Source organism: Colletes latitarsis, chromosome 12 (assembly GCF_051014445.1).
Source record: "Colletes latitarsis isolate SP2378_abdomen chromosome 12, iyColLati1, whole genome shotgun sequence".
Taxonomy (NCBI): domain Eukaryota; kingdom Metazoa; phylum Arthropoda; class Insecta; order Hymenoptera; family Colletidae; genus Colletes; species Colletes latitarsis.
Genome location: NC_135145.1, coordinates 19,864,004 through 19,889,195, shown reverse-complemented (window position 1 = coordinate 19,889,195; position 25,192 = coordinate 19,864,004). Strand labels below are relative to the sequence as shown.

Sequence of the window (25,192 nt, the reverse complement as noted above, 5' to 3'; positions counted from 1 at the left end):
AGACCGGGGAATACCCCTCAATCTTTAAGTGCACGGTGGTATTAAGTCTTCTATATCAACTGTCCTGCAGATTAAATTCAATTTGCAATGGGTGAATCTGAGTACAGTGTACAGTCTCTTAAAAAACAGGCCCAAAAACTGCATGCCTAGACCGGGGAATACCCCTCAATCTTTAAACAGTTAACGTACCTTGACGGCAACTACGTTTTGCAGAGAATTCAGTTGCTGTACCGACCCTCTCTGGAGCCGGACGACCCTAGAACCGCTCAAACGCATATCGGGAACGACACGAGTACCAGCATCCACGGTAACGGGATCGTTCCTGCGACCACGGAGGTGCCGTTCGAGGATCCGCCGCCAAAGTACACGCCACCGCCCAGCTACACCACGGCTACAGGGGCTAGGATAGCGAAGATGTTGAGACAGAGTTTCAGAAGAAGCGTGAGACGGATAGCGAACGTGCTAGGGGAGAGCAGCACGCCCAGGCAGAGGCCAGCGTTGCAACCGCCGCCTCCAGATTACGCGACCGTCCTCGTGGAAATGAATCAAGGTAGGCAGACGCAGGACGTGGCGATTCACATGACCGAGGCAAGGACAGAGATCTCTGTCGCGAACGCTCGAAGCAACGCGATGGAGAGACACAGGCCTAACACGATCGACAGATCGACGAGGATCGGCGCGGTGACGCGCACGATCGAGAGGACCCACTCGACGCTCGAGAGGACGCGTCCCAGACCGTGCACCACCGTGTCGAGCAGCTCGAACCTGACCGCGGTCGATGTAGCGAATTTACTTCGTAGTAGCATTAGAAGAGGAACTGCGCGGACCCAGCAGTCCCTGCGCAGGAGCTTCTGCCACGACGAGCCGACGGTGGCCGCCTCCGTCGAGAATCTAGTCGAGGCCGCCGCGCCGATCGGCGAAGAATCCTTGGTCCTCCCGAAGGACGTGTCTCTAGTCTCCGATGAACAGGCTAACGATAATAGCGACGACAAAAAGACTGCCGTAGAAACGGACGAGTCCGTTTCCGTGATATAGACTCTGTTCTTCGTTCGAGTTTTTATCCAAGAACCTTGTTGTTCTCGGTGAATCATGTCCACGTCACGCAATGATTCACCCGTTGCCTTTTTAATCGTGCGCTTACCGCGGTAATCTTGAATCAACGACCGGGAAATTTATTCTTATTCTTTAGACTGAATCCAGTATTTCTTTTCTGTTCTTTTTTTTCTTTGTTAGTCTTGTCATGCCCGACGAATAGCTGCATAATCTCGTCGTTCTATTTATCGCGACGATTGTATCGAGAACGAGATATCAGATAACGACGAAGAATAAAACGTACAACGAACTCGCGAAGCCTCGATTATATCGCTCGAGATCCCATTCAACTTCGAACCGGTGTAATTTACAATTTTTCGGCATTCTTGTTCGAGACTGTGCAGGATGAAATGTTGATGTAATATACTGCTGTTAGTCTCCTAGTAGTTTTACCGTATTAATGTATATAGTATTTTAACGAATCATTTACAGATTTTGCTTGTTGCGCGTTTCGTACATTAACGTTCCCGTTTTATGTCGCAATTGTATAGTCCGTCCACCGTCCATCGAAGCCTGTACTATACTTTCTGGCCGATGGTCGAACAAAATTGCGGCGAAATAGTGATTGTACACGTTGCAATGAAAATTGTACGTTACGTATTATATGGCAATACGAATAGACGAACTAAGATCAAGCAAGGAAAGCAATGTAAAAAATGTATTGTTATTTACATGATTACGTAGTTGTAGAGTGCCGCAAATATTCTAATAATATTTCATAAGTGTAACTGCTATACCTGATATTATGGACCATAATAAAGTTTTTATGTTCTTTTGTAATCTTGTTTTTGATTTTTTAATTTTGTCTGAAAATTTCAGTACCTATTCGAATTTTTTTCTCGAAAATGAGTAGGATTTCGGGGGTTCGTCTATTCACCAAAAATGCTTGCAATTGCCCCCTGTAACCAAATATAATTTTTTTATTATGATTCGAAATTTTTTAATTTCGTCTGAAAATTTCAGTATCTACTCGAATTTTTTTCTCGAAAGTGAGTAGAAATTTGAGGGTACGTCTAATCAACAAAAATGCTTCCAATTGCCCCTTGTAACTAAATATAATTTTTTTATTAAGATTTGAAATTTTTTAATTTCGTCTAAAAATTTCAGTATTTATTATATATTATCAAATTTTTTTCTCGAAAGTGTGTAGGAATTCGAGGGTACGTCTATTCACCAAAAATGCTTGCAATTACTCCCCGTAACTAAATATAATTTTTTTATTATGATTCGAAATTTTTTAATTTCGTCTGAAAATTTCAGTACCTACTCGAATTTTTTTCTCGAAAATGAGTAGGATTTCGGGGGTTCGTCTATTCACCAAAAATGCTTGCAATTGCCCCCTGTAACTAAATATAATTTTTTTGTTATGATTCGAAATTTTTTAATTTCGTCTGAAAATTTCAGTAACTACTCGAATTTTTTTCTCGAAAATGAGTAGGATTTCGGGGGTTAGTCTATTCACCAAAAATGCTTGCAATTGCCCCCTGTAACCAAATATAATTTTTTTATTATGATTCGAAATTTTTTAATTTCGTCTAAAAATTTCAGTATCTACTCGAATTTTTTTCTCGAAAGTGGATAGGAATTCGAGGGTACATCTATTCACCAAAAATGCTTGCAATTGCCCCCTGTAACTAAATATAATTTTTATATTATGATTTGAAATTTTTTAATTTCACCGAAAAATTTCAGTATCTATTCGAATTTTTTTCTCGAAAATGAGTAGAATTTCGGGGGTTCGTCTATTCACCAAAAATGCTTATAATTGGCCCCTGTAACTAAATATAATTTTTTTAATAGGATTTGAAATTTTTTAATTTCGTCTGAAAATTTCAGTACCTACTCGAATTTTTTTCTCGAAACTGGGTAGAAATTCGAAGGTATGCCTATTCACCAAAAATTATTGTAATTGATCCCACCAACCGAAAATAATTTTTTCAGAGCGATTTGAAATTTTTTATTTTATGCCGAAAAATTTAGGCAGCTACCCCCTTGTCGATTTTTCTTAAAAATTGGTTTCTTATTTTTAATAATTTTGTTTGACGCCCTACAGAAAAGTTGTCCAATACTTTTTTGTAGGTATCCATGAGCACTACTTCAGAAAAAAGTTTCGTTGAAATATATTCGTTATAGTAGGAATTATGGACGTTTGAAAATTGGACCATTTTTATGGGAATTTTTCTAATTTTACGGGGTCAAGAACTAACTTTTTCAATATTTTTAGAATTTCTATATATTCTTCGCTAAAATACGCGTTGATTGCTTTTTGAAACATCAAAATCCTTCAATCCGTTCAGAAGTTATGATGTTTTAAAGATTTGCATGAAATTCGCGGAACCATAGCCTCAGATTATACTTTTGGTAAGGAATTTTTTTCTCGAAAGTGGATAGGATTTCGGGGGTACGTCTATTCACCAAAAATGTTTGCAATTGGCCCCTGTAACTAAATATAATTTTTTTATTATGATTCGAAATTTTTTAATTTCGTTGAAAAATTTCAGTATCTACTCGAATTTTTTTCTCGAAAGTGGGTAGAAATTTGAGGGTACGTCTAATCAACAAAAATGCTTGCAATTGCCCCTTGTAACTAAATATAATTTTTTTATTAAGATTTGAAATTTTTTAATTTCGTCTAAAAATTTCAGTATTTATTATATGTTATCAAATTTTTTTCTCGAAAGTGTGTAGGAATTCGAGGGTACGTCTATTCACCAAAAATGCTTATAATTGACCCCCGCAACCAAAAATAATTTTTTCAGAATGATTTGAAATTTTTTAATAATTATTCAATGAAGCCTCCGTCAAGAAATTAATATTCTTAATTTTCGTCTTATTTTGGCCTCTAAAATCTCCCATTAAAATTTTAATTGAATATTAAATCGGTCTGCAGTTTGGGATCTTGTTAACGACGCTTACATAGCATGGTAAATTATTTATTAGATGCCATTCAAATAATATAAATTCTACAGTACCTTGGTACTTACACATAAGCGAACGCAACGTATCTTTGTTACAGAAAGCGGTCTTTCAGTTTCGAACGTATATAAAACTAAATAAACTATGTATATTACAACCTCGTTATCGAAACGACGACCCTTACACGGATGTCTTGCACTTTCATCGATCATGCTAATATCGTCGAACAGAGCATTCGTTTCATTACACGCTTACAAAATGTGCAGAAAGAAAACCTCTTGATGCGTTTAAATAATATTCTTTACCATACGTATATTTTATTTATTACGTCAGGAGTGATGGGCAAACGTCTTTCCACGAAGGATCTAATGCAAAGTTACGCGAGCTAGCATCGACAAAATACTACTATTCTATATCGAATGAAAATCAGTATTCCTTAAATGGTTGGGTCATAAATAAAAAAAAAAAAAAAAAACGGACAGATAAATAAATATCTCCATGAAATCTTACACTAGATGCGGAGAGTAGCTTCGTGGTAGCCCATTTTCCCATTCCTGAATCATACATGATAATTAAGTCGTTGCAAAGTAATTTCATCGTTACGTTATTCTTTCTTTTTTTAAATATCGCATTTACGGAATTAAAACGTTCGAGAGACTTGCTCTCGAGGGCAATACAATTAACTAGTTTTAAGGATATTAATTCAAAGCGGTGGATGTAAGAACGGCGACTCCTCTCTCGTAGAAACTGTGAGGATCTTGACTAGGAGCGATGTTTAAATCGACGGTAAACAGTAATTCGGTACGCGTGCTGTTCAGGTAAACCGGCAAAGAGAGTTTGCCTTTGCGGACTTCGTCGGTGGCTGAGCGTATCCATCTTAACATGGTAACTGGTAAGTCGGTCATTATGGTCGACGTCAGATACAGCTGATTATCCTTGCACTGTGCTCCTTGCAGCTTCAGGCCAGTCACGGCGAACGAGCAGTCGTCGGTCGCGATATTATCACAGTCTCCAATGGTCACGTCCAACTGAAGCTCCTCGAGCGACCAGCTGTTCGCCTGCGCTATGCATTGTCTCGTCGCCGTGATGTACGCTTCAGGATTCAGCAATCCGCCGAGCCAAACGGGAAAACTCTGGGGGAAAATGCAAAGTCTCAGCAAAGTGTCCTCCCACGAAGCGTACACAATTACGTACCTTGATTTCCTTCGCTCCTCCTTGAGACACCAGTCGCGAAACTTCTTGCAACTGAGACACTCTATGACTAAAATCGGTTATCCACTGTATCACGGTGCAACCCCTTGGTACGGTATAGCGTCTCCAACGACCTGGTAAAATGCCCTTCACCAATTCCGATAACATGGTCCTGTGATAATTGGTCTGCTTCTTCTTGCTCTAAAAATTGAATAAAAACAGTTACAAATGCAATTTACCGGATGCTACACTAACAGTTGAAAGAGTACCTGACAAATTAAGACTACGTCCTCCAAATCGTGAATTACATCTTGCAGTAATTTAGCGCCACTGTTCACTTCTCTCTCGAAGTATCGGTAGAGAGGGTCCTTTATATTTTCCACGGTTCTCTTCAGGGTTGGCAGATTCTTCGGAAGCAGCTGTAGCCACGTCGACGCCGAATTGTTCAACGTCCTCATCCACGAAGGGCGGCCATCGGCTTCAGCTTTCGTAGGCGTGTCCAGGGATTCTTCGTTCGAATAAGCCAACTCGTCTTCGTCCTCCAGCTGCTGCATCTTCAACAACTTCGACACCAAGTCGGTTCCTCTGGTGGTGAGCAGCACTTTCTCTGCATTGTTCGGTAGACCCAGCCAGGAAGGTGTTTGTCTGTCTGACAACGACTCGATCCACTTGAGGAAGTGATCGCGCCTCGTACCATCCGGCATCGTAATGTTCCTCTGACTCGCTTGCAAGGCGTCGATATTGGCAACTAGCGCAAAGTCGGCCTCGAAGGACCTGGGCGTGAACAGTTTTCGAAGGAACGACGTCAGCAGACGTTGATCGAAGTCGTTGTCGATCTTTCCACCGTATATGCACTGAGAGAGCAGCGTTACAACAGCGTCCCAGGGCACCTTCTCCGGAGGCAAGTTGGTTCTGCCCATAGCAGTGGTCTCTATCCAGGTGTCCAGAGTGTCGCACGCAACTCTCAGGTCGCTTTCGTTGAATTCGTAATGCTTGGCCCAGCCTAGTGGAGCATAGCGAAGGCGTTCCTGAACGATAGCGTGGAACCAGGCCAACAAGAAATAGAGACGGGCCCTTTCGTTGGGCGCTTTCATCATCCTCGACGCTGGTACAGTGCTGAAAGTCCGCAACAGGTTTGCCCTGATGCCTGGCGGCGGCTCGAAGACGAATATTCTGCCAGCTCTGAGCAGATTCACCGGTACCTTTGGACTGATCTCCATGGTCAAGAACAGTCTGAAGCTGGCATGTGGCTGCAGGCTGTGCAACTTCTTTTCCAGCTGCACCAGCCACTGCGGGGCCAGGTGAACGTTCTTCAACAACACCCATCTGCCAGCTTTGACAGCCATGTTTATCGCTCTGTCGGCTTGGTTGAACCCTTCTGTGGACCCAATGGCGATGCTGGCTATTTGTTTGCCCGACTCGGCGGCCAGATCGTCGACTCTGCCGGACGCGTCGAAGCCAGGCACCGAACATAGCAAAGCGGGCACCGTGGCTTTCAATTCGTTCTCAACGACAGATGCAAAGTCGAGCTCTGCCTCTGCAGCAGCCATGAAGGATTCGCCCAGGGCGGACGTCACCACCAGCGTTGCAGCAGCTATCACGCGATCCGGTCGGAACGCTTGGATGATCAACAGCTGGTGCATAGCTGTTCCCGTCGGTGTCAACGGCTTCTCTTCGTCCCATAGTTTTGGCACACAAGTCTCGGGGGTCGGCGATTGCAGCCACGAGTTGAACTCAGCGTTCTCTTGAATCTTCTCCGCCAGTTTCTTGAAAGCTGGGAGCCTGAGGCTCAACCGCATCATGGCCTCTTGCTGCTCCGAGCTCAGATTGGGCGCGAGGGGTCCACGAATGTTCAGGACACCTTCTTTGCCACGCAAGAAGAACGTGAACTCGCTGTCGTACGTGGACTCCGTGGCGATACCCTTCAAATGTATTCTGCATAATAACAGCGCGAACGTCAATCTATCGGTGTGCAGCATTCCACGCGCCACGCGTTCGTAACAGGCGGAGAACAAGTCGCTGATAATTACCGACAGCCTCTGCGTATAGTCCGATATATTAGACAGTCTTGGGTTTTGAGACAAAACGGAAGTGAAAACGTCCAAGAACATGTTCAAAGAATACTGATACAAGAAGTGCACTTGATTCAGACTGTCCATCGTGAAGTACATGTTGGAACAGGCTTGAGACAAGGGCATGTACTGCTGGGAGACCGTCTCGATCTCCGCTATCACTTTGTCCGTCTCCTCGACCTTCTTGCTGATGTCAGCAGCTTCCTGCTTCAACGTTTCCAGAGTGGTAATCACAGAATCGTCGTCGAGGATCTTTCCCTTGGCGTCGTTCAGCGCCTGCAGCAAGGATTTCTCGAGCTGCCGCAGTCGCAGGTGGAACTCGCCTTGCAGTTTCAACAGGTCGGACCTCTTCTCGTCGATGTCCGGCCGCTCTGCTTTCAGGACTTGATTCAAACACTGACTCTGCAGGGAACTTCTGGTCACGGTGAAGTTTACGAAGGTGACACGCGAGCAGATGTCTGGCGGGAACTCTACGGTCGGATCTCTCGTGGACAAGAAGATCACGAAAGACGGCGAGAGATCGATATCCTGATCACCGAGGGTGATCAGTACACGACCACCGGTTCTTCTCAATTCTCTGTTCAGGACAGGATTCAGTATCGGGTCGTAATTCTCGACGTCTTGCACCAACAGAGGATTACCAAAGCGCAGAGCACTTTCGAGGTTCTTCCTAAACGAGTCGTCCAAGAAGCTCGTTTTCGTGATCTTTCGGTCCTTGAATTCGTTCATTATGAATTCTGTTGCTTGTCCGGAGGGGTCGATGATCAATGGATATCTGTTGAAGCGTTTCAGCATGATGGCATTCTCCGTGCAGAGATCGTCCGTTGGCAAGGCGTTCGCCTGCCACCTCAGTCGTTCATCAGGATTCGAGAGGTACTCTGTTCTTGCTATGTCTGGTCGGAATTGCAGATTCGCGTGTTGTAGATGCTGGCACCAGGTACTGAATAGATTTTGTCGGTACTGTCGAGAAGAAAATAGATGCAAGTGTTACACTTTAAAGAGGAATGTAATCAGTTACAATTGAACTAGCGATTAAGCTACTATTGCTTACGTGTTGGTCGAAGTATCCAGCGTAAGCCAGGAAGGCGGATGACAGGAGAACATCTCCTATTATCGTAGACATTTGACTCTTGAATGTCTCGCTCGTCGCTTCCCATCGTTCCCTTTCGATTCCCAAGGATTTCAGCAAAGCAATAGAGCGATCTACTTTGGCTTGCACGCTCTCCAAGTCAGCTTTGATAGCTTGAGCTTGAGAAATTAATTGAGCATATTCTTCCTTGTAGGAGGCTATGCTTTGCTCCAATTGGGCGATCAAATTCTTCACTTCCTCGCCTTTCTGCATGTTTGTTTCAGCCTGTCGTTCCAACGAATGGAGCTCGTCCCTCAGAGGTTCTACTCGTTTCAACATATCCGCGTACTCGATCTGAAAATGTTCAACGTTATGAGTTCGATATATTTGATTATTCAATTTGAATGTGTAAAATACAATTACCTGCGCGGTGGCCCATTTAACGAGTGGTCCACAAGCCAAGCTGGCTCGATTCACTTTCTCAAAGTTGTAGTCGGAATTGCTCAGATAGCGACTCTTCATTTTCTCCCTCACCTCGTCGCTAGATAAACATTTACGAAACTATAACGTCTGGTTTAAAAAACAGCAACTTAATCTATTTCTTTGTCTTAGATACGCTTGGTTAACGAACGAAAAACCGGAACTTTAAGCAATATTTTAGTATACTGTATTATACACGTAAACTTCGGTTAGTAACAAGTTTGGCATTTATCGTTCACATCATGCTCTTAATAGTAGTTTGTGCTTTGTGAATTTTGTTGGAACGCTTTCGTTTTTGTTTTCTTTTTTTAGATTCGAGATCAGCAAGCACAGAGATTAGTTGTACATACATACAACGAGTATTAGTGTTACGCGTTATTTTCCGCCTTGACAATTGGTTTTTAAAAGTTTTCGAAGGTATCGTGTTCGCTGATCCCTAAGATCAAAGAACTTTGAATCGTTCGTCAAGGAAAAACTAAAACAGTGGAATGCATGCTTACGTAATGGCCTCTGTACTGAAATTAGAGACAATAGTATTGATAAAATTGTCCCTCATGATGACAGCGCGGATAGATTTCCAGTCACTGGCATTCTCACCGAGCAATAAGCAGATAGACTCCAACGCGACCTTCACGATCGCCGGCGGATTCGCCATGGACCGAACTTCGACTAAATGTTGTTTCTTTATCGATTTCACCGCTATACGGAAAAACGAAACGAATTTTATATAGTACAGTGGAAACAAATCAAGTGCAGGCATGGTGCAATTAGAAAAGTTACAATGTTATGTAAGAAACAAGCTCTGCAGCAGGCTGCGCATCATTTTCAGCTGACCTATAAAGTTAGAGATCACGGATATTTTATTTACATAGTGATACGCACGGTATTTACGTATCACGTCCTTATAATCATTAATAAAATTAAAATTACAACTACAGAAACCAATTACCATATTTTTAGTTGCTTATAAGAACGTGTCTATACGTAAATAAGTGTATTCAGCCAAAAGACATGACATGTATGTCAAGCGGTTATGGTATCGGTTTTGCCTCGGTATGTTCCCAGTTGCGAGTATCGAACATTCAGCAATCACTGAATAATTGGTTTTCCTTACGTGATGGCCTCCGTGTTGAAGTTGACGATGGTCGGTATGAAGCTATCCTTCATAATGACGGCGCGAATCTGTTTCCAATCGGTAGCATTCTCCTCGAGTAACAGGCATATTGACTCTAAAGCCAGCTTTACGATGCTGGGAGGATTTGCCATCGATCGAATTTCGACAAGATACTGCCGCTTAATCCCCTTGACAGCTACACTCATTGTAAACGGTTTCAGCGCAACGTGGGGCACGTGTCACAATTGCAAATATAAATGGGCGTGTTTCGTTTTGCAATCGTCGCGATAATCGCGACAAATAACCGCGAATGATACCTACCGTTCTGCGCGTCGATTACAGCTGGCTCGACCTGCGCCAGGTCAGCCACAACATCGTCCCTCTTTTGATTAATGGCCACCGTCTGTATAGCCAACTGCTGCTGGATCTCTTGGCTTTGCACCTTCTTCTTCTCCGCCTCCTGCTGGTCCTTCACCATTTGTCGCAATTTTGCGTTTGCGGCTTCGTTCTTCGCGTGCAACTCCTAACGAATACAACGCGTTAACATTCCCTTTGCAAAGAACCGTAAAACGCCGATCTCACCTGAGATTTTATAGCCAAACTCTTCTGCATCTCTTCCACCTGCTCCACCGTTTCCGCGATCTTGCTTAAACCGACGTTCAGGTGGAGCTGTTGTTCCTCCAAGTCGCTCCTCTTCTCCCGATACAGTTTCACGAAGTGATTGATGAAGTCCAGGTAGTGACGAGGAGTGATCGCCATGGTTCTGCTGCCTCGTTTCACCAGCCTCGCGTTGGCCTTGTGCAACGTCTGATGCACGTAGACGCAGGCGTTTATGACCGCGTCTCTGTGCGAGGGCACCGACGGGATCAGCGAGCAAACGGACGGGAAGAAGTCTGGACACTTCCAGGTGGGTCTCTCCAGATCCACGCGGCTGGTGAACTCTTTGCCGACTTGGAAGAACGCATCGTCCGACCAATCGCCGAACCAGTTCAGCACGCATCTGTTGAACAACGCAGGCGAGGTCGCGGCGCGATCTTTGAGGCCATCGGTGCTGGGATTCATCGTGAACACCACGTGCAAGTTCTTCATAACTTGACCGGTGAACCATTTGTACAGCTCCTCGTTGGAATCCAACATGAGACCCTCGCGCTGAGCCCCTTCCTTGCATTGCGTCATCAAGGTTGTATATTCGTCACCTTCGAAGAGACCTGGCACCTCTCCGTTGGCGAGCAGCGTGTTCATACGCTCCAGGAAGCCAGAATCCAGCACGTTCGACTCGTCGAGAATGAACGCTATCTTCTCATCCTTGCAACCGGAACGTCTCAGTACTTGGCGCAGATCTTCATCGAAGTCTTCGCCGGTATATTTATTGTGCACCTTTTAAAACGATAATAGACGTTAAATTTTATTACGGGGATTAAATAAATTATAAATGAGATAGTTTGTACCTTTATTTGGAATATGGACAAACCGTTCATCCACGCAACAAATCTGGACAGAGTTGTCTTACCAGCACCAGAGACACCAATGAGCAATAAGTGTCCCTGAGGCTGACGGAAAATTCTGTCAATTCGAAGAACGTGTTCGAGAACCTCGTCGAAGAGTACCAACGGCACGTCGAGTTCTTCTTCGTAGAATACTTTCAATCTTGCCCTAACGTAATCTCGTAGCTCTTGTCTGTTGACTGGTACATAGTCCTTGGATAGCCAGTTGCTGTACAAAATGGGCCTGGCCAACGCCCTCTCCCTGTCGACACCCATAAAGTGTTTCATGGCGACGGTATCTATATTCTTATTGGTCCAGGCTCTTTCAGTGTCCTCCACCAGTCTGTCTTGGAAGAGACGAAGGGCCTCGTGGGCCCACAAGCGCACCAAACCTTCCACCGACAGGTTATCGAGTGGCCTGATAGCTTCGCAAATTCCGCGTACCCATCTGGTCATCTCGCGCGGGGAATAAACGTAGTGTGGTTGCATGTCTTGAGTGAATCGTTCCTGCGACGCCAGGTAGAACTCCACCATGGCGTTCGTTAACGGTTCTGCATAACCCCTCAACGAAGGAGTCAATCTGAAACATATCACGAATTAAAACCGCCTCTTTTCTCTTCTGATCTTCTGATCTTACCTGAGCATAGCGCGAGTAAACGTTCCATAGATCTGTTTCAAGGATGTCTCTCCCGGATAGTCGACGTAAATGACCGGAACGTGTCGTAGGAACCTGTGACTGAGAGGTTTTCTGCCCGGGTCTGTCGGGGGATTGCAAGCACCGACGAACTGGATCCTTTCTAGAGTGACCCACGCTTGGTCGCTGGTTCGATAGAAACCTCTGTGCTCCACTAGCTGTCTCAGGAACGAGATCACACGTTGCGTTCCGTAATTATCCATGTCTGGCAGATTGATCTCGTCGCAGAACAGAACTAGCCATTTTCCCAGTTGCACCGGAGACAGTACAACGCCGTTTGGTGTTTTACGATACTCGCAATAGTGATCGAAGGTCTTGAGCAGCAGTTCGGGAGTAGTAGCAGACGAGAAGTTAAGGCCAACGACTTCCATGTCGGGCAATGCTCGCAAGGCGGAGAAAAGAGTCATGGTTTTGCCGGACCCAGGTGGTCCACAAAGCACTACAATAAGAATAAATGTATAGTCTTAATCGTATCTGCAAAAACAGGCTACTTACCTATTGGTTTGTGCTCTGCCAACCACGTGTAAAGCAGACTCTCGTGCCTAACGGTGTCCAGAGTCGGTACAACGATGTCCGGACTAGCGACCTTGTGCGTTTCCACTTCGATCTGCGGTACCTTGTTGCTCCAAGGCAACCACTCGCCGTGGATACTGACTTCGAAGTCTATGATAGGAATGTTACTCTGCGTTGGCAGAGGCACGGTCGTGATGGATCTAACAAAATCTCCCGAATCGGATCTGACTTTCAATTTCGCATCGCCAGCGAAGCTCCACAGCAGAGCGTACACTAAACACTTTGGCATGTAACGCTCCAGCTGCTCGCTGGGCAAGGGGAAATCAGTGTGAGAGTGATTGTACTGCAGAACGTTGCGCACAGATTGGTTCAACATGGAGAACAGAGAGCTCAGTGCACGCAAACGCGTGAAATCCATTATGTGTTCCTGCTTCATGGCGTACTCCAAGCACCTCACGACCAATCCATCGGGAGCAAAGTAGCTCTGCAAGATGCTGGCGACTTCTCTCTGTACGGACAACGCGGGGGACACCGTGTCCTCTTTCTCCGTTGCCTTTTTGCTGAGATTGTCTTCCTCGCCGTCCTCGAGCGGGATATGCCGCAAACGTAGCATGTAGTTCTCGAATATCATCTCCGTGGAGAGCACGTCCTCGGAGAACCAAACCATGCCGCAACGAGAGACGGTGGCCAGCGTGGCGTACTTCAGATCTTGTACCTCGAACATGACTCTCACGTTTGGCGGTAAACTTAAACGTTCGCCGTTTGGCAGCGTGAGCAATTTATTATCGTCCAGCACGGAATTCAGATTCTCGACCCATTCCGGGTCAACGTCGCCGTCGAATATGATCCACTGCCTCTTATTGATCTCTCCCCTCACGTTGTCGATAATTTTACGGAGGATGTGCGTGAAGAGACCGTCGGTCCACTCGCGGGTATTCGGATCCAGCACACCGTACAATGTTTCCTTGCTGATCGCTTTTGGATCGATCACGTGTGCAACGCCTTCCACTCCTTCGAATCTTTCCAAAGCTTTCAGCAGCACCTTCCACGCCATTGTTTTCCCAGAACCGCTGGGCCCGACCATCATCAGTCCATGATTCAGGTTGCAGATTTGATAGAGTTGCAGTACCTAAAGCAAAGCGTCGCTACAAACCAAGAATTACGGAAAGGGAACGAGAATGATACTCATGCGAATTTACGAGACAGGGTACAATACATCTAGGGGAAGTAAAAAATACCAAATCATGCGATACTGATCACAGACTGTTCACTTTCTCTCACCTTTCCTAGCCAGGTCTCACCGATCATATCCTGAGAGTGCGATAAACAATTTAGAAGTTAGGAAAACATGACAATTTTTTTTCACAAAATTCACTTTAATCGTTTTACTAGTTTTGCATGCCGAGGGTAATGCATGTAATGATTATTTACAGTGATCGATACTCTGGCGTTTCACGTTACCTTTTCTTGCCAAGCTCCTCCTTGCTCGTCGCCCTCGCCGCATACGAGATACTCCTCCATGCACACCTTTCTGATCTGATCTTTCAATCCTACGAACATTTCACTCGTAAAGAAAAGACACTATTGAGCCCATGCAAGGTGCAAAAGATGTAAACTTGCCTTTCATTTCTGCACGCGTGTAATTTACATTAGGGAACACATCGTTCAACAAGCTGAACAGTAATGGGATATCTTCGGCCACCAACTTTGGCACCATTGTTTCGCAAACGGATTGAATAAGGATTTCTTGCTCAGGCAAATTTTCAGCGATCGAGGCCTCGTCGATGTTCGTCTTGCCGCGGTTCTGCATGCCTTCCTTGATCTTCTGAATGCGATCACGTTTGACATTTCCGGCGGAAATGAGTACGGACTTCAGCGCTCGAAGGCCAAAATCGTAATGGGACTGATCAGAAAGTTGCTCGTCGCACAGCCTGCAAATGTTGCATGTTTTACATTAATAACAGTTTAAAAGAGGTAATCTTGAAGTCTGAGAAGCTTACTTGAAGAACGGTACTATCTTGCACGCCAGTTTCTCAGCCGACCTGAATCCTTGACTGAAAAGCATGACCTCAGCGATCAACTGTCTATCCGGTGTGGTCATAGCCAACGACCTGAAGAGTTTCTTCAGGTTATCGGGAAGGTTCGATCGTCCAGCGTAGCCTGGATTCATTGTGATGAAGATCGCCATGTCCGTGGACACTTTGACTTGCTTTCCAACCAATTCCATGCAAAGCATTCCCTCTTTCTTCCCTTCCATCTGACTCTTCAATGCCTCCTGAATAGTCTGTACTTGCTGAGAGACAGCAGAGAGCATACGCTCTTCCAAACGATTGAATTCATCGAAGCAACCCCATGCACCGACTTGGCAAAGACCAACGAAGATACGACCCATGGCCTGAAAGTCGAATGTCTCGTCGCAATTGAACACCAACACGAATCTTCCAAGCTGATGACCCAAAGCTTTCACCGATTCTGTCTTTCCTGTTCCGGCTGGTCCAAACGGAGAGCCACCTAGGCGAGCCTCCAAAGCCTGGGTCATCGTTAAATAACACCTGTCTGTCAAAGGTGTCTGAACCAACCTGTCTTGCACTCCCAAGTACTCGAATCCGTAAAAGAACTTGGCGTTCGCCATGTGTATGGTGAGCTGTTGCAAAACTTCAGTTTGCCTGGGGTCGAAGTAGAATCTCATTTCACACAGCCATTCGAACGCCTTTGGATTGGAGACGTTGTTAGCAATCAATCTCCTGGTCACTGTGCGTTTGTGTACGAATTCGTTGATCAAATGTTCCAGCTTCTTTCGTCTCAAGGCAGGCTGCTCTTGGAGAACAGAGTCCGCCAGAACGTTTAACGTGCCCTCCACTTGTAGCAGCACTCTTTCCAAGGGGTTCTTGCTTGGATCGTTTTGGGATTCGTGCAGGGCTGCCTCGACGTCCTCTGACCATAAGATTTGAGCAGCCAAGACGATGATTTGTGCCTGGTAGTAATCGCACCATGTCATGAACGCCTGTGGATTAATGTTACCGTCTTTGAATTGTTTGATGTCCTGTACCGCTCTTGCGAGACTCGACGCCAGCGTGACTCTCATCTCTTTCTCGACGAGGGTCAACCATTCGTTGATCTTAGGATAGTCTATGGTGGACACTGGATTCTGGAACAGCACTTCTTCTCCCTCGCGAGACACTATACCTGTAATGATGGTGTTGTCCTCGCTCAGGAGAATGGCAGCTATGCCTGCAAACATCTTTTTGAAGTGCTTCTGCAGTCTAGCGATATTCTTACTGTTACCAATGATTTCCAGCAAGTCCTCGTCTCCCACGAAATAAAATCGCGGGAACGAGGTACGTTCTCTCTCGAGATACTCGCCCAAAGCTTTCTGTATTTTACCAAGCAAATCAGCCAAACGTTCCAGCGCCCTTTGCACGCCAGGAATATTCAGGACGTCCATGACCATGGGGGATTTCGATACCTTCTTCATCAAACCTAGAAACTCGGAACTGATGCTCTGGAAACGGGACGTTTCGACGGGTAACAGCGTTTTGATGTCGGCGCTGCTCGAGAAGATACCTTCCAAGTATACCCAACGTCTCTGTACGTCTATCCAGACGTCGAACAACGCGTTGATTCTGTTCAGTTTCTCTTCCCAAGTCAATGCTTCCTCCTCGAAGACTTTGTAGTAAGGCGACAGCTTCATGGCAGCCACCGAATTGATGTGCTCTTTGACCTTGTTGAAGAGATCGTCCCAACCGCGAATCAACTTACATTTATTTTGGTAATTTATCAAATCCAGTTCGTACGTTTGCCAGGATTCGCGGACCTGTTTCAAGAATTCTTCCAGCGCCATTTCGCCCTGCGCGACAAGAATTATGTCTTTGACTATTCCTTCGTTCTTCTGCAGATTCACGTCCCAAACTTGGCCGAGGGTAAGCTCGCTCAACACCCAATTCACTCGAAGCTGTTTGGTCAATTGTTTCCAGTGTCTCTCTTTCAAAGCATCGGATTTCAATTCGACGATCAACATGTTGACTTTCGTGTAACTTTGCAGCATCTTCTTGACGTATTCGTAGGAGGAGTACTGTCTGAGTCTGGCAGGTAGTTCCTTCAACTGCGCCATCATCGTGTCCAATTGCTGACGCAACTTCCTTGGCTGAACGGACAGCCAAGGCTTTTCACGAGTCTCGTCGATCTGGGACCATATCTTCGACAATTCCGACCAAACGCCTCTCAAGTCCTGAAGCTCTTCGAACACTACTTGCATTCTATCCTCGCTGGTGGATACTCCTCCTGGTTCTTGCAACTCTAAAGCTTCCTTAGCCTTTGCCACGTTGTCTCTCTCCTCTTTCAACCTAGCAAATTTACTTTCGAACAGCTGCAGCTGTTGCAACGCGTCGTCCGGACGTAAATGACCCTCGACTGGTTTGCCTCTTTCCCAGTCGCTCAGGAAGTCGGTGGTCCTTATCTCGACCGCCTTGTCCTCCGCGACGATCTTCATTTGCAACGACGCGACCTGCGTTTGTATGCTCGTGTCTTTTCTCTTCAGTATGTCGTTGAACGCGCCCCATTCGCCCTCAATGTTGTCCACGTGCAGCCACGAGGATGGAAACTGGAACCTCTGGCGTTCCAATATTCTCTGACTCTCGCGGTACACGTCGACCTGTTTCTCCCACGCTTTCATCTTGCGTTTCAATGATTGCACGTAAGTTATAAGCCCGACTGCGTCAGAGGTGCTAGCAGCTTCGATGGACTGCTGCTCCAAATCGCTCCTGGACTTCGATACTTGCGAATGGAAGCTCGCCATTTCGTTGCCAAGGAGAGTTCCAAACTTACCCAACGTTTCTTTGTGCCACGAATCGTATTTCAACGATACTTTGCTTTGCACCTTCGCGTAACCGATTATAACAGGGCCAAATTCGCGTCTTGTGTCGGACGTGTCGAAAGTGGTTCTAGTTTTCTTGATGTCGTTCAAGCATTTCATCCACAAGTTTATGTTTTCGCCCAGTTTCCCGTACAAATTGTCCGGCTGCAAGTCCCAGAGCGCCTGGTAACGCAGCCACTGGTCCACGTAATCGGCAACGTCCTTCATTTTGGACTCGACCGCGTTGTAGGCTGCTTCCAGAGGTTGTTTTCCGGAAGGCAATTTCGTGAGAAGGTTCCTGTAAGTACCAGACTCTGGTTTATCTAAACCTACTTGATACCTCGAGCTTTGAAGCCGCATTTGCGAGGTGACGATCGCCTGCCAGGCAAACAGTTGTTGCATTATTTGGAATCTAGCGTCCTCGATGCTCGGATACAAGTACATCGTCTGGTTCGTTATGCGAACCTCGTGAATTTGATTCTGAATCTTTGGGTCACCGCCAGGTTTGTGCGTTGGCTGAGACGGTGCATCGGTGTCCATACTTAAATCTACTTCCTTCTTTTGACCGGTTAAAGCGTCGGTCCACGCCTTTATTCCAGCTTCCAATCTGGCGGCTAAATTCTTTTCCACCTCCTCGTCGAGTCTGGCTACCCAGATATTCAAGTTGGAGTAATTTTTTAGGGAAAGCTCGTCCACGGCCTTTTGAATTTTCGAAAGTATGTCAGCAAAGGTGTTTGCTGAATATGGACACGTTTCGAGGGAACGAACGTCCACGTCCAGTTGTTCCTCGACCACCACTAGGTCTTCCACTTTTTCTTGGAACGAAACAACAACATCGGATAGGCGTTGCACGTACTGATCTAGCTTATAACTTTCCCAAATGAGAGCAATTCCCTAAGTAGAAAGAGTTAATGCGTGAAAAGCAATACAAAGGGTATAGGAGATATTAAGGGGGTCAAAATGAGCCCTTGAATCAAATTTGACTATGGATACATCGATAGAGAATCAAAATGAAACATTCTGTGCCAAGTTTCAACCCTCTGACTTGTTCGAAAGGGTATGTGATGCTGCTTTTCTGCGGGTAGGAGGACAGAAAAGGAAAGGAGGGGGCGCATATTTCGTCAGGGCCTGCTAATGGACTCAACAATAAGACTTAACAGGCTCTGCCTTAGATGGCAGAAATACTGAGAAGTCGTATCGAGGAGTGCATATATAGCAACCGAGGATCGGTCGAACGCTTGTGAGAACGTGATCCCTCTGGTGGCGAGCATGGGAAGCGACGCCATAGGTAGTCATAGGGAAAATTCGGATTATCGAATTTGTGCTTGTTTTCCGTACTTAATCGAGTATGAAAATTTTTATTTTTGTTACTACGACGTACCCTGCCAAAAAATCTGAAAAAATTCAGAGATATAACCAATGACAATTTTATAGTAATTATACAGGGTGTTCGACCACCCCTGGGAAAAATTTTAATGGGGGATTCTAGAGGCCAAAATAAGACGAAAATCAAGAATACCAATTTGTTGATGGAGGCTTCGTTAAAAAGTTAACAATTAAATTGAAAAATTTCAAATCGTTTTGGAAAAATTATTTTTGGTTACTGAGGTCAATTGCAATCATTTTTGGTGAATAGACATACCCCCGAAATCCTAGCCACTTTCTAGAAAAAAATTCGAGAAGGTGTGAAATTTTACGATGAAAAAAAAAAAATTTCAAATCGTTCTGGAAAAATTATTTTTGGTTGCAGGGGTCAATTACAATAATTTTTGGTGAATACACATACCCCCGAAATCCTAACCACTTTCGAGAAAAAAATTCAGTATGGGCGGAACTTTAAACGTTAATAACTTTTTAACGAAGCCTCCATCAACAAATTAGTATTCTTGATTTTCGTCTTATTTTGACCTCTAGAATCTCTCATTCAAATTTTTCCCAGGAGTGGCCGAACACCCTGTATAAATCTAGTGTTTCGAAAGCTTCAATACGAAATCGGTATTTTTCTACGTTTTTAATTTTTCACGCCTAGAATTTGGAATCGAAAAATCGAAAAAAATTCTTGAACGCGTATCTCGATAACCACGATGCACCAGATTTTTTACGTAATTTTCGAACTCGATTAAATGCGGAAAACAAGCACAAATTCGATAATCCGGATTTTCCCTGTAACTACCCCTCCGAAGTAGATAGAGGGTTAAAACTTGGCACAGAATGTTTGATTTTGATTCTCATCGTATGCCAAATTTGGTTCAAGGGCACATTTGACCCCCTTTATTCAGCTATACCCTTTGTAGTCGAGTATGAAAACTTACCTCGGAGATAAGCGACAGAACGTCGTTGCGCATCCCAGCGACCAAAGGTACGATACTGGCCTTGTCTTCGATCTAGGAAGAAACCAAAAATTATGAAACATAATCAAACCAAAATTACATTACTGGAAATACCAATACAATTTTACGACATAAATTACGATTCATCATTCAATAATGTACATTACAAAGAATGCAAACAAAAGTTTTACATGTTCATAGCCGATGCTAAGAAATTGTACGATAATTTTTATCTGCGCTTTAAATATTACAGAAACAGAGGAACACAAGATGTCACCATATCAATTACAAGCAACTTTCGGAATGTGCGGATAGCCAAACCTTTTAAATAAAAAGTAAACAATGTGAATTTCGAACCAAACAAAAGAGAAATCGCATCACTTTTCTAGTTCATTGAACCCAACGTTACGGATAATTTTAATTGAAAGTGGAAAGAAACGACTCCAATTTATCAGGTCCCCGCACATCCATACAATTCACCTACTCATACTTCAGACGAATTCGTACTAGTTTCTTTAAATTGTCCATTGTACTAAAACAAAATCGTATCATCTTGCAGTACATATTTTTCTACAAGAGCTAAGCAGGCATACAATAATAATTTGCAAATGTAGGCAAGATGCATAATGCCTGAAAGCATCATGTATGACTACCTTCAATGCGGAGCAGTGGGGACTCCAATTGGTAAGCTAAAAATATTGGAGATCCAAGAAATTAGAAATATCAGTATTACTAATAAGTAACCTTTAACCTGGCTCTATTTCCTATTATTCTCTATTTTAAAAAAATTCGTATCTTCGAGATTTAAATGTCTTGCGTTATTGTAATAATGATAATCACGGTGCAAAAACATCTAGAAAATGAAACTTAGTTGCTACTCGAATGACGAATGTCTCTCGAAAATTCTTACGTAAATTTTAGAAATTGCGTGATAAAAAAATATGAAACACACACAACAAAGGATTACCTTTTCAAGCGTTCTCTCGTAAGTTCTGATGCTGTCGATCAGGCTGATCGCGAACGGATACAGTTGATTGGCCTGGTGTGCTTTATTAACAATAGGTAACGGTACACGGAAACCGAGATTCCTCAAGTTTCTCACTTCCTTCGATAACGTGATAATTTCAGGAAGGAAGTTCACTTTCAATTTCAACACGTTGCCGCGTCCCGTACGCGATCGTACATTGTCTATTGTAAAAATTCTTCCGGTAACACCGAGATTCCTTTGTTGCACTTTGCGCGCCCACTCGTTAAATATCTCCTGAGTAGACAGTTTCATGCGAAAACTGTCTCCATCCGCCTTCAACTTTTGACCTTCGATATGACTCTCCCATCCTTTTCCTAACGAAGAAAACCAAATGAAAACTAAATTAAAACATATAAAATAACTTCGATAGTTACCTAATACATCCTCAACCCGTTTTAAGTACATCGTGAGCTGGTAATCTATTTGTTTAACCCAAATGATGGATCCAGCGATAGGAGGCAAGTCTCTGACTATGCTCATTTTACAACATTTGCTTTGTGCATATTGAACCTGCAACGCAATAATTTGTTGATATTTAGGCAAACCTTACGTTCAGAGGAGGCAGCTGCGATGACCTTGACCTTGACCTTGACATATGTTGTCAGAACAGTTTTAGCCGTCGCTATAAAAATGTATCATTAATATTCCACTAGACTGCAAAAATTGTACGAAACGAAATAATGTTAAATTTGTCAAGGTCATTGGAGCTGCCCCCCCTAAACGTAAGGTCTACCGAAATGTATAATACAAACATCTTTCGGATGTCCGGGTTTCTTATACCTTGAACTTTTCGTGCAGTGCTTCGATATCGTCTTTTACTCTTTGTATCAATTGTGTCTGGTATTCTCTAATGGCGCCTCGAATGTGCGGCCTCACGAAGAGCGCGTTGAAACGCGAGAAGATTCGAAACATTTCGTTTGCATTTTTCGCGATACCCAATTGGTCCCTTAGGTGCGCTGTAATCCTTGCTTCGACTCTTTCGATGCGTTCCTCGTACCTATATACAGCGGCTTTCCAGGACTCAAGACCCTCTTTGGTAATATCGAGGCAATCGATCTCTTTCACGTTCTCGTACGCTAAATTTACTTCGCTGATGGCGTTTGCGTCTGCCGCGTCCAAAGCAAATTCGGCCTTGTCGTTATCGGGATTCTCCAACGCGGTGGTATTGTTGCTCTGATGAACTGTGGGTCTGAGCACGCGAACAATAACCGTTCTGAGTTGTTCGTGCTGTCGACGGAATTGTCGCATATGTTCCATTCTAGCTTCTAGCTTCTTGTGCATAGGCGTGATTCTCCACACCATTTTCATATGTTCGTCGCGTTTCTTCTTTATAAGGTCTCTCAGTAATCCCGTTAATTTTTCGTACTCGTCGTCCCACGCGTTGAATACTTCGAAACACTGTCCCATAACTTTCTCGAACTCGTCGAATGGAATGTGCATTAATCTTCTTGTGCCCAACACTTTGAGAAGCTGTTGTCCTAAATCTCTGGAGATGGCTTCTATCAGCCTCAGTGCTCTCTGGGTAGGGTACTTTGTGTTTCTAATTTTCCGTATATGCATGAAAATTTGCTGAAGACTGATTCGTATTCTTTCAAGCTCCGTTGCCGATAGTAAATCGTTAATTGGGAAGTCCTTCATCAATGGATTGTAATCGTTGACTGTAGCTAGAGCTTGCTGTAGTCCAGTGTCCGTATCAAAACTAACCGTCGCGTGGAATCTTTTCCCATGCTTGAGTATATCCAGAGTCAAAGATATTTCTATACTCTCTCGTTTCTCTTGTATCCGGTGCAACGCTCTTTCCAGATTCAACCAGAATGAAATCTCTTGAAGAGCAGTGCCCGACTCTGGATCACGATTTAGTTTAGTGACCTGTGCAAATAAAATTTGTAACAATATGACACGAGACGTATACAAATGTTTTAAAATTATTTACCTTTTGAATTTCCTTTATCCATCTATTGACACCATTTTGCAATTGGTTCAGGAATGTTGAATCTTCAACTTTATCACCGAAATCAGCAACTTTAGGCTTGCGATTCTCTTCGGCGCATTGTTTAATTATTTGCGCAACGACTGGATGAATTTGCAGCGAAATTTCAGGAATATCTATGTTTTGTTGTAAATGCAATAAACCCATTTCGAGTTCTGCTATCTTCTTTTCTACGGTTGGTGCCATTTTATCGCCGTCTCGGTCCGCGCGACCTGTTTCCTTCACGTAGCTCTTGAAATACGGAGCCATAGTTTTGCTTATAGCATGCAAAGTTTCGTAAGGTGATCCATCCGAGAATGTTATTAGACGCAACTGCGAATGGATAGTCTTATCAGCTTCGACTATAGTTCCACGCTTTGTTATAACTAAGGAGGCCATTTTAGGATTAGTAAAATGTATCTCGTTCGATATATAAAAAACACAATTTTCTTTCTCTTCGTCCGCTTCATTGCTGTCTTCCTCTGAAAGATAATAAATTCAAGTATTAACAGACAGGATTTACCATTATAATATTAGAAAAATTAATTCTCAAGTTAAGACGTCGAGGGAAATAAATTTGAATGGAATTTGTGTAAACAAATTTTAGGTTAGCTTACAATGGTTTAAAATAAAAATTTTACTATTTAGTCGAGTTATTAAAATCAACAATTTTTAATGTAGAAACTGATAAATTAATTAGAGTAATTATAATAGATTCGTACATAAATCGACGATTTTTGTTTAAGTTTGAACTTCTTTTTGAAAATTAATGATTTCATAGTGGGCAGAAGATGCGTAATATTTATGAAAATAGGTCGTAGGAAAATTTGTTTTTTTTTCCTTTTGATAAGCCAGTGCAAAAAAATTCGACTTCGAACATAAATGTGTACGAGAGCATTATCGGCGCGAAACATTGCGCACCGGCACAGTTTTGCGACAATGATAAAGTACGGTGTACAATGTATCATCGAAAACAATGTTAGCGATGTCGTTACGCGTATCGATTATATCGAGGTATGAGTCATAATCGGTGGAAATGTAAATGCATGGGGACGGCAAGTGCCACATTAATTTTCAGAATACGTTTCCTGTCGCCGCGGCTTAATGTACCGTTGTATCGGACGACCGCAATGGAGGATATCGCAACAGGGCAGAGTGCAACATTCGCGACAGCGAATCGTACAGTACATCGCAAAAAATCGTTCTGTCTTACGCACCTTTGCTGGAATTCCTTTGTATGTAGAGCGCCCACACCTGAGAGTCGTTCAAAAATTTTTTTATACACTCCTGATTGTTCTTGTCGTCGAGAGCAGAAACGAACGCGGGTGGTACCACATCTTCGTCAGGTAGAAGTACCATCACGACCTTTTTTAAATAATTAGCAAACTCCCAATAACCCACGACCGTAACAATCTGAGACTCCGGGGACGGTTCCCCGGAGCCGTCCAAGGAGTCACCCATCCCGCGGTAATCGGTATCGCAAAATCTTCAAAATCTTGAGCGGGTGATCGGTCGACCCCCGCTCCAGGATGAACTGTCACACGAGTGATGACGAACTGTAGTAGGCATAGACTACAGCACAGAAGTACTTACAAGCTGTAACGATTTTCTAGCGATACCGCCATTTTCTCAGTCCCTATCTTACCCATCGCTTTGGCCCGTTTTCATGTCCGCTTCGAACGGGGGGGGGGGGGGGGGGCAGAATTGCAACATTTTCGCGCCTACTTTTTCAATTACATTTCCACTGAACGGGAACAGTCGTCGATCGTACGTAGTTACGAAATTTACGTTTGATTCGGACTAGGTCCTTATAGGAGACTGCTATTTTTATTATAGGATGGTTTTCGCATTTGCACGATAGAAACGTTACTTTAAGTATGCGAATTCAGGCTCGTATGTAACGTACGTGATAAAACGTGACATGCGCACAGCATGGCCAAATATGGCGCAATTGAGCGCGTCGACGTCGACATTAGTAACGACGAACGTCCTTAGCGTCTAATGGAGTGGTGGGGATAACGAGTATATACTACCGCACGAGCCACGTATACGTGAGCCCGGCATTTCGCGTAACTTCGGGAAATCGATAAAGAACGCGAGTGTGAGCCTTTCCTTCTTGCTCTCGTTACTGAAATACGATCTTGCGATAATCTCGACTGCCCCAGCATTTTTACTTTCCGACGCATAGAAGGTATAAGGAAAGTACCGCCATAGACGAGGTATACGAGTAGACCTTTCACCTCATGGACTTTCGTGGCCCAATCTAACTGCCATACCGACCTGAAAATTCGGAGGTGATTTTAGCGACCTCTTCGCGGACCAAGATTAAAGCCTCCTTACGAGGATCCCCTTACAATTTGATGCATGATCTTTTTAACATTTTGTTTCA

General features: G+C 44.0%; 2 protein-coding genes across 13 annotated transcripts in view; one reads left to right on the top strand and one right to left on the bottom strand.

Annotated features, from left to right (window-relative positions):
• LOC143348727 (sodium-dependent transporter bedraggled-like) overlaps positions 1 to 1,873 on the top strand; it is a 60,854-nt gene extending 58,981 nt beyond the window's left edge. For all 5 annotated transcript variants that reach the window (XM_076779316.1, XM_076779320.1, XM_076779317.1 and 2 more), the window contains one exon: positions 214 to 1,873. In XM_076779316.1, the coding sequence (XP_076635431.1) occupies positions 214 to 1,035 (822 nt within the window). In that variant the 3' untranslated portion in view covers positions 1,036 to 1,873. The remainder of the gene's footprint in view (positions 1 to 213) is intronic.
• Positions 1,874 to 4,009: 2,136 nt separating this feature from the next.
• Positions 4,010 to 24,474, bottom strand: Dhc64c (dynein heavy chain, cytoplasmic). 8 transcript variants are annotated; one of them, XM_076780167.1, is made up of 22 exons: positions 24,021 to 24,474; positions 22,768 to 23,285; positions 21,615 to 22,703; positions 21,209 to 21,344; positions 20,775 to 21,148; positions 20,461 to 20,496; positions 19,790 to 19,861; positions 14,626 to 18,371; positions 14,246 to 14,556; positions 14,087 to 14,175; positions 13,907 to 13,936; positions 12,608 to 13,754; positions 12,056 to 12,551; positions 11,383 to 11,998; positions 10,517 to 11,311; positions 10,256 to 10,457; positions 9,935 to 10,130; positions 8,764 to 8,881; positions 8,323 to 8,694; positions 5,469 to 8,231; positions 5,203 to 5,400; positions 4,010 to 5,141 (listed from the first exon to the last, which is right to left on the bottom strand). In XM_076780167.1, the coding sequence occupies exons 1-22, from the start codon at positions 24,262 to 24,264 to the stop codon at positions 4,707 to 4,709; spliced, it is 13,983 nt and encodes a 4,660-aa protein (XP_076636282.1). In that variant the 5' UTR covers positions 24,265 to 24,474; the 3' UTR covers positions 4,010 to 4,706. The 8 variants fall into 8 exon arrangements, with proteins under 8 accessions (XP_076636282.1, XP_076636281.1, XP_076636284.1 ...); XM_076780166.1 differs by lacking the exon at positions 9,935 to 10,130 and adding an exon at positions 9,321 to 9,519; XM_076780169.1 differs by lacking the exon at positions 13,907 to 13,936.
• Positions 24,475 to 25,192: the final 718 nt, after the last annotated feature.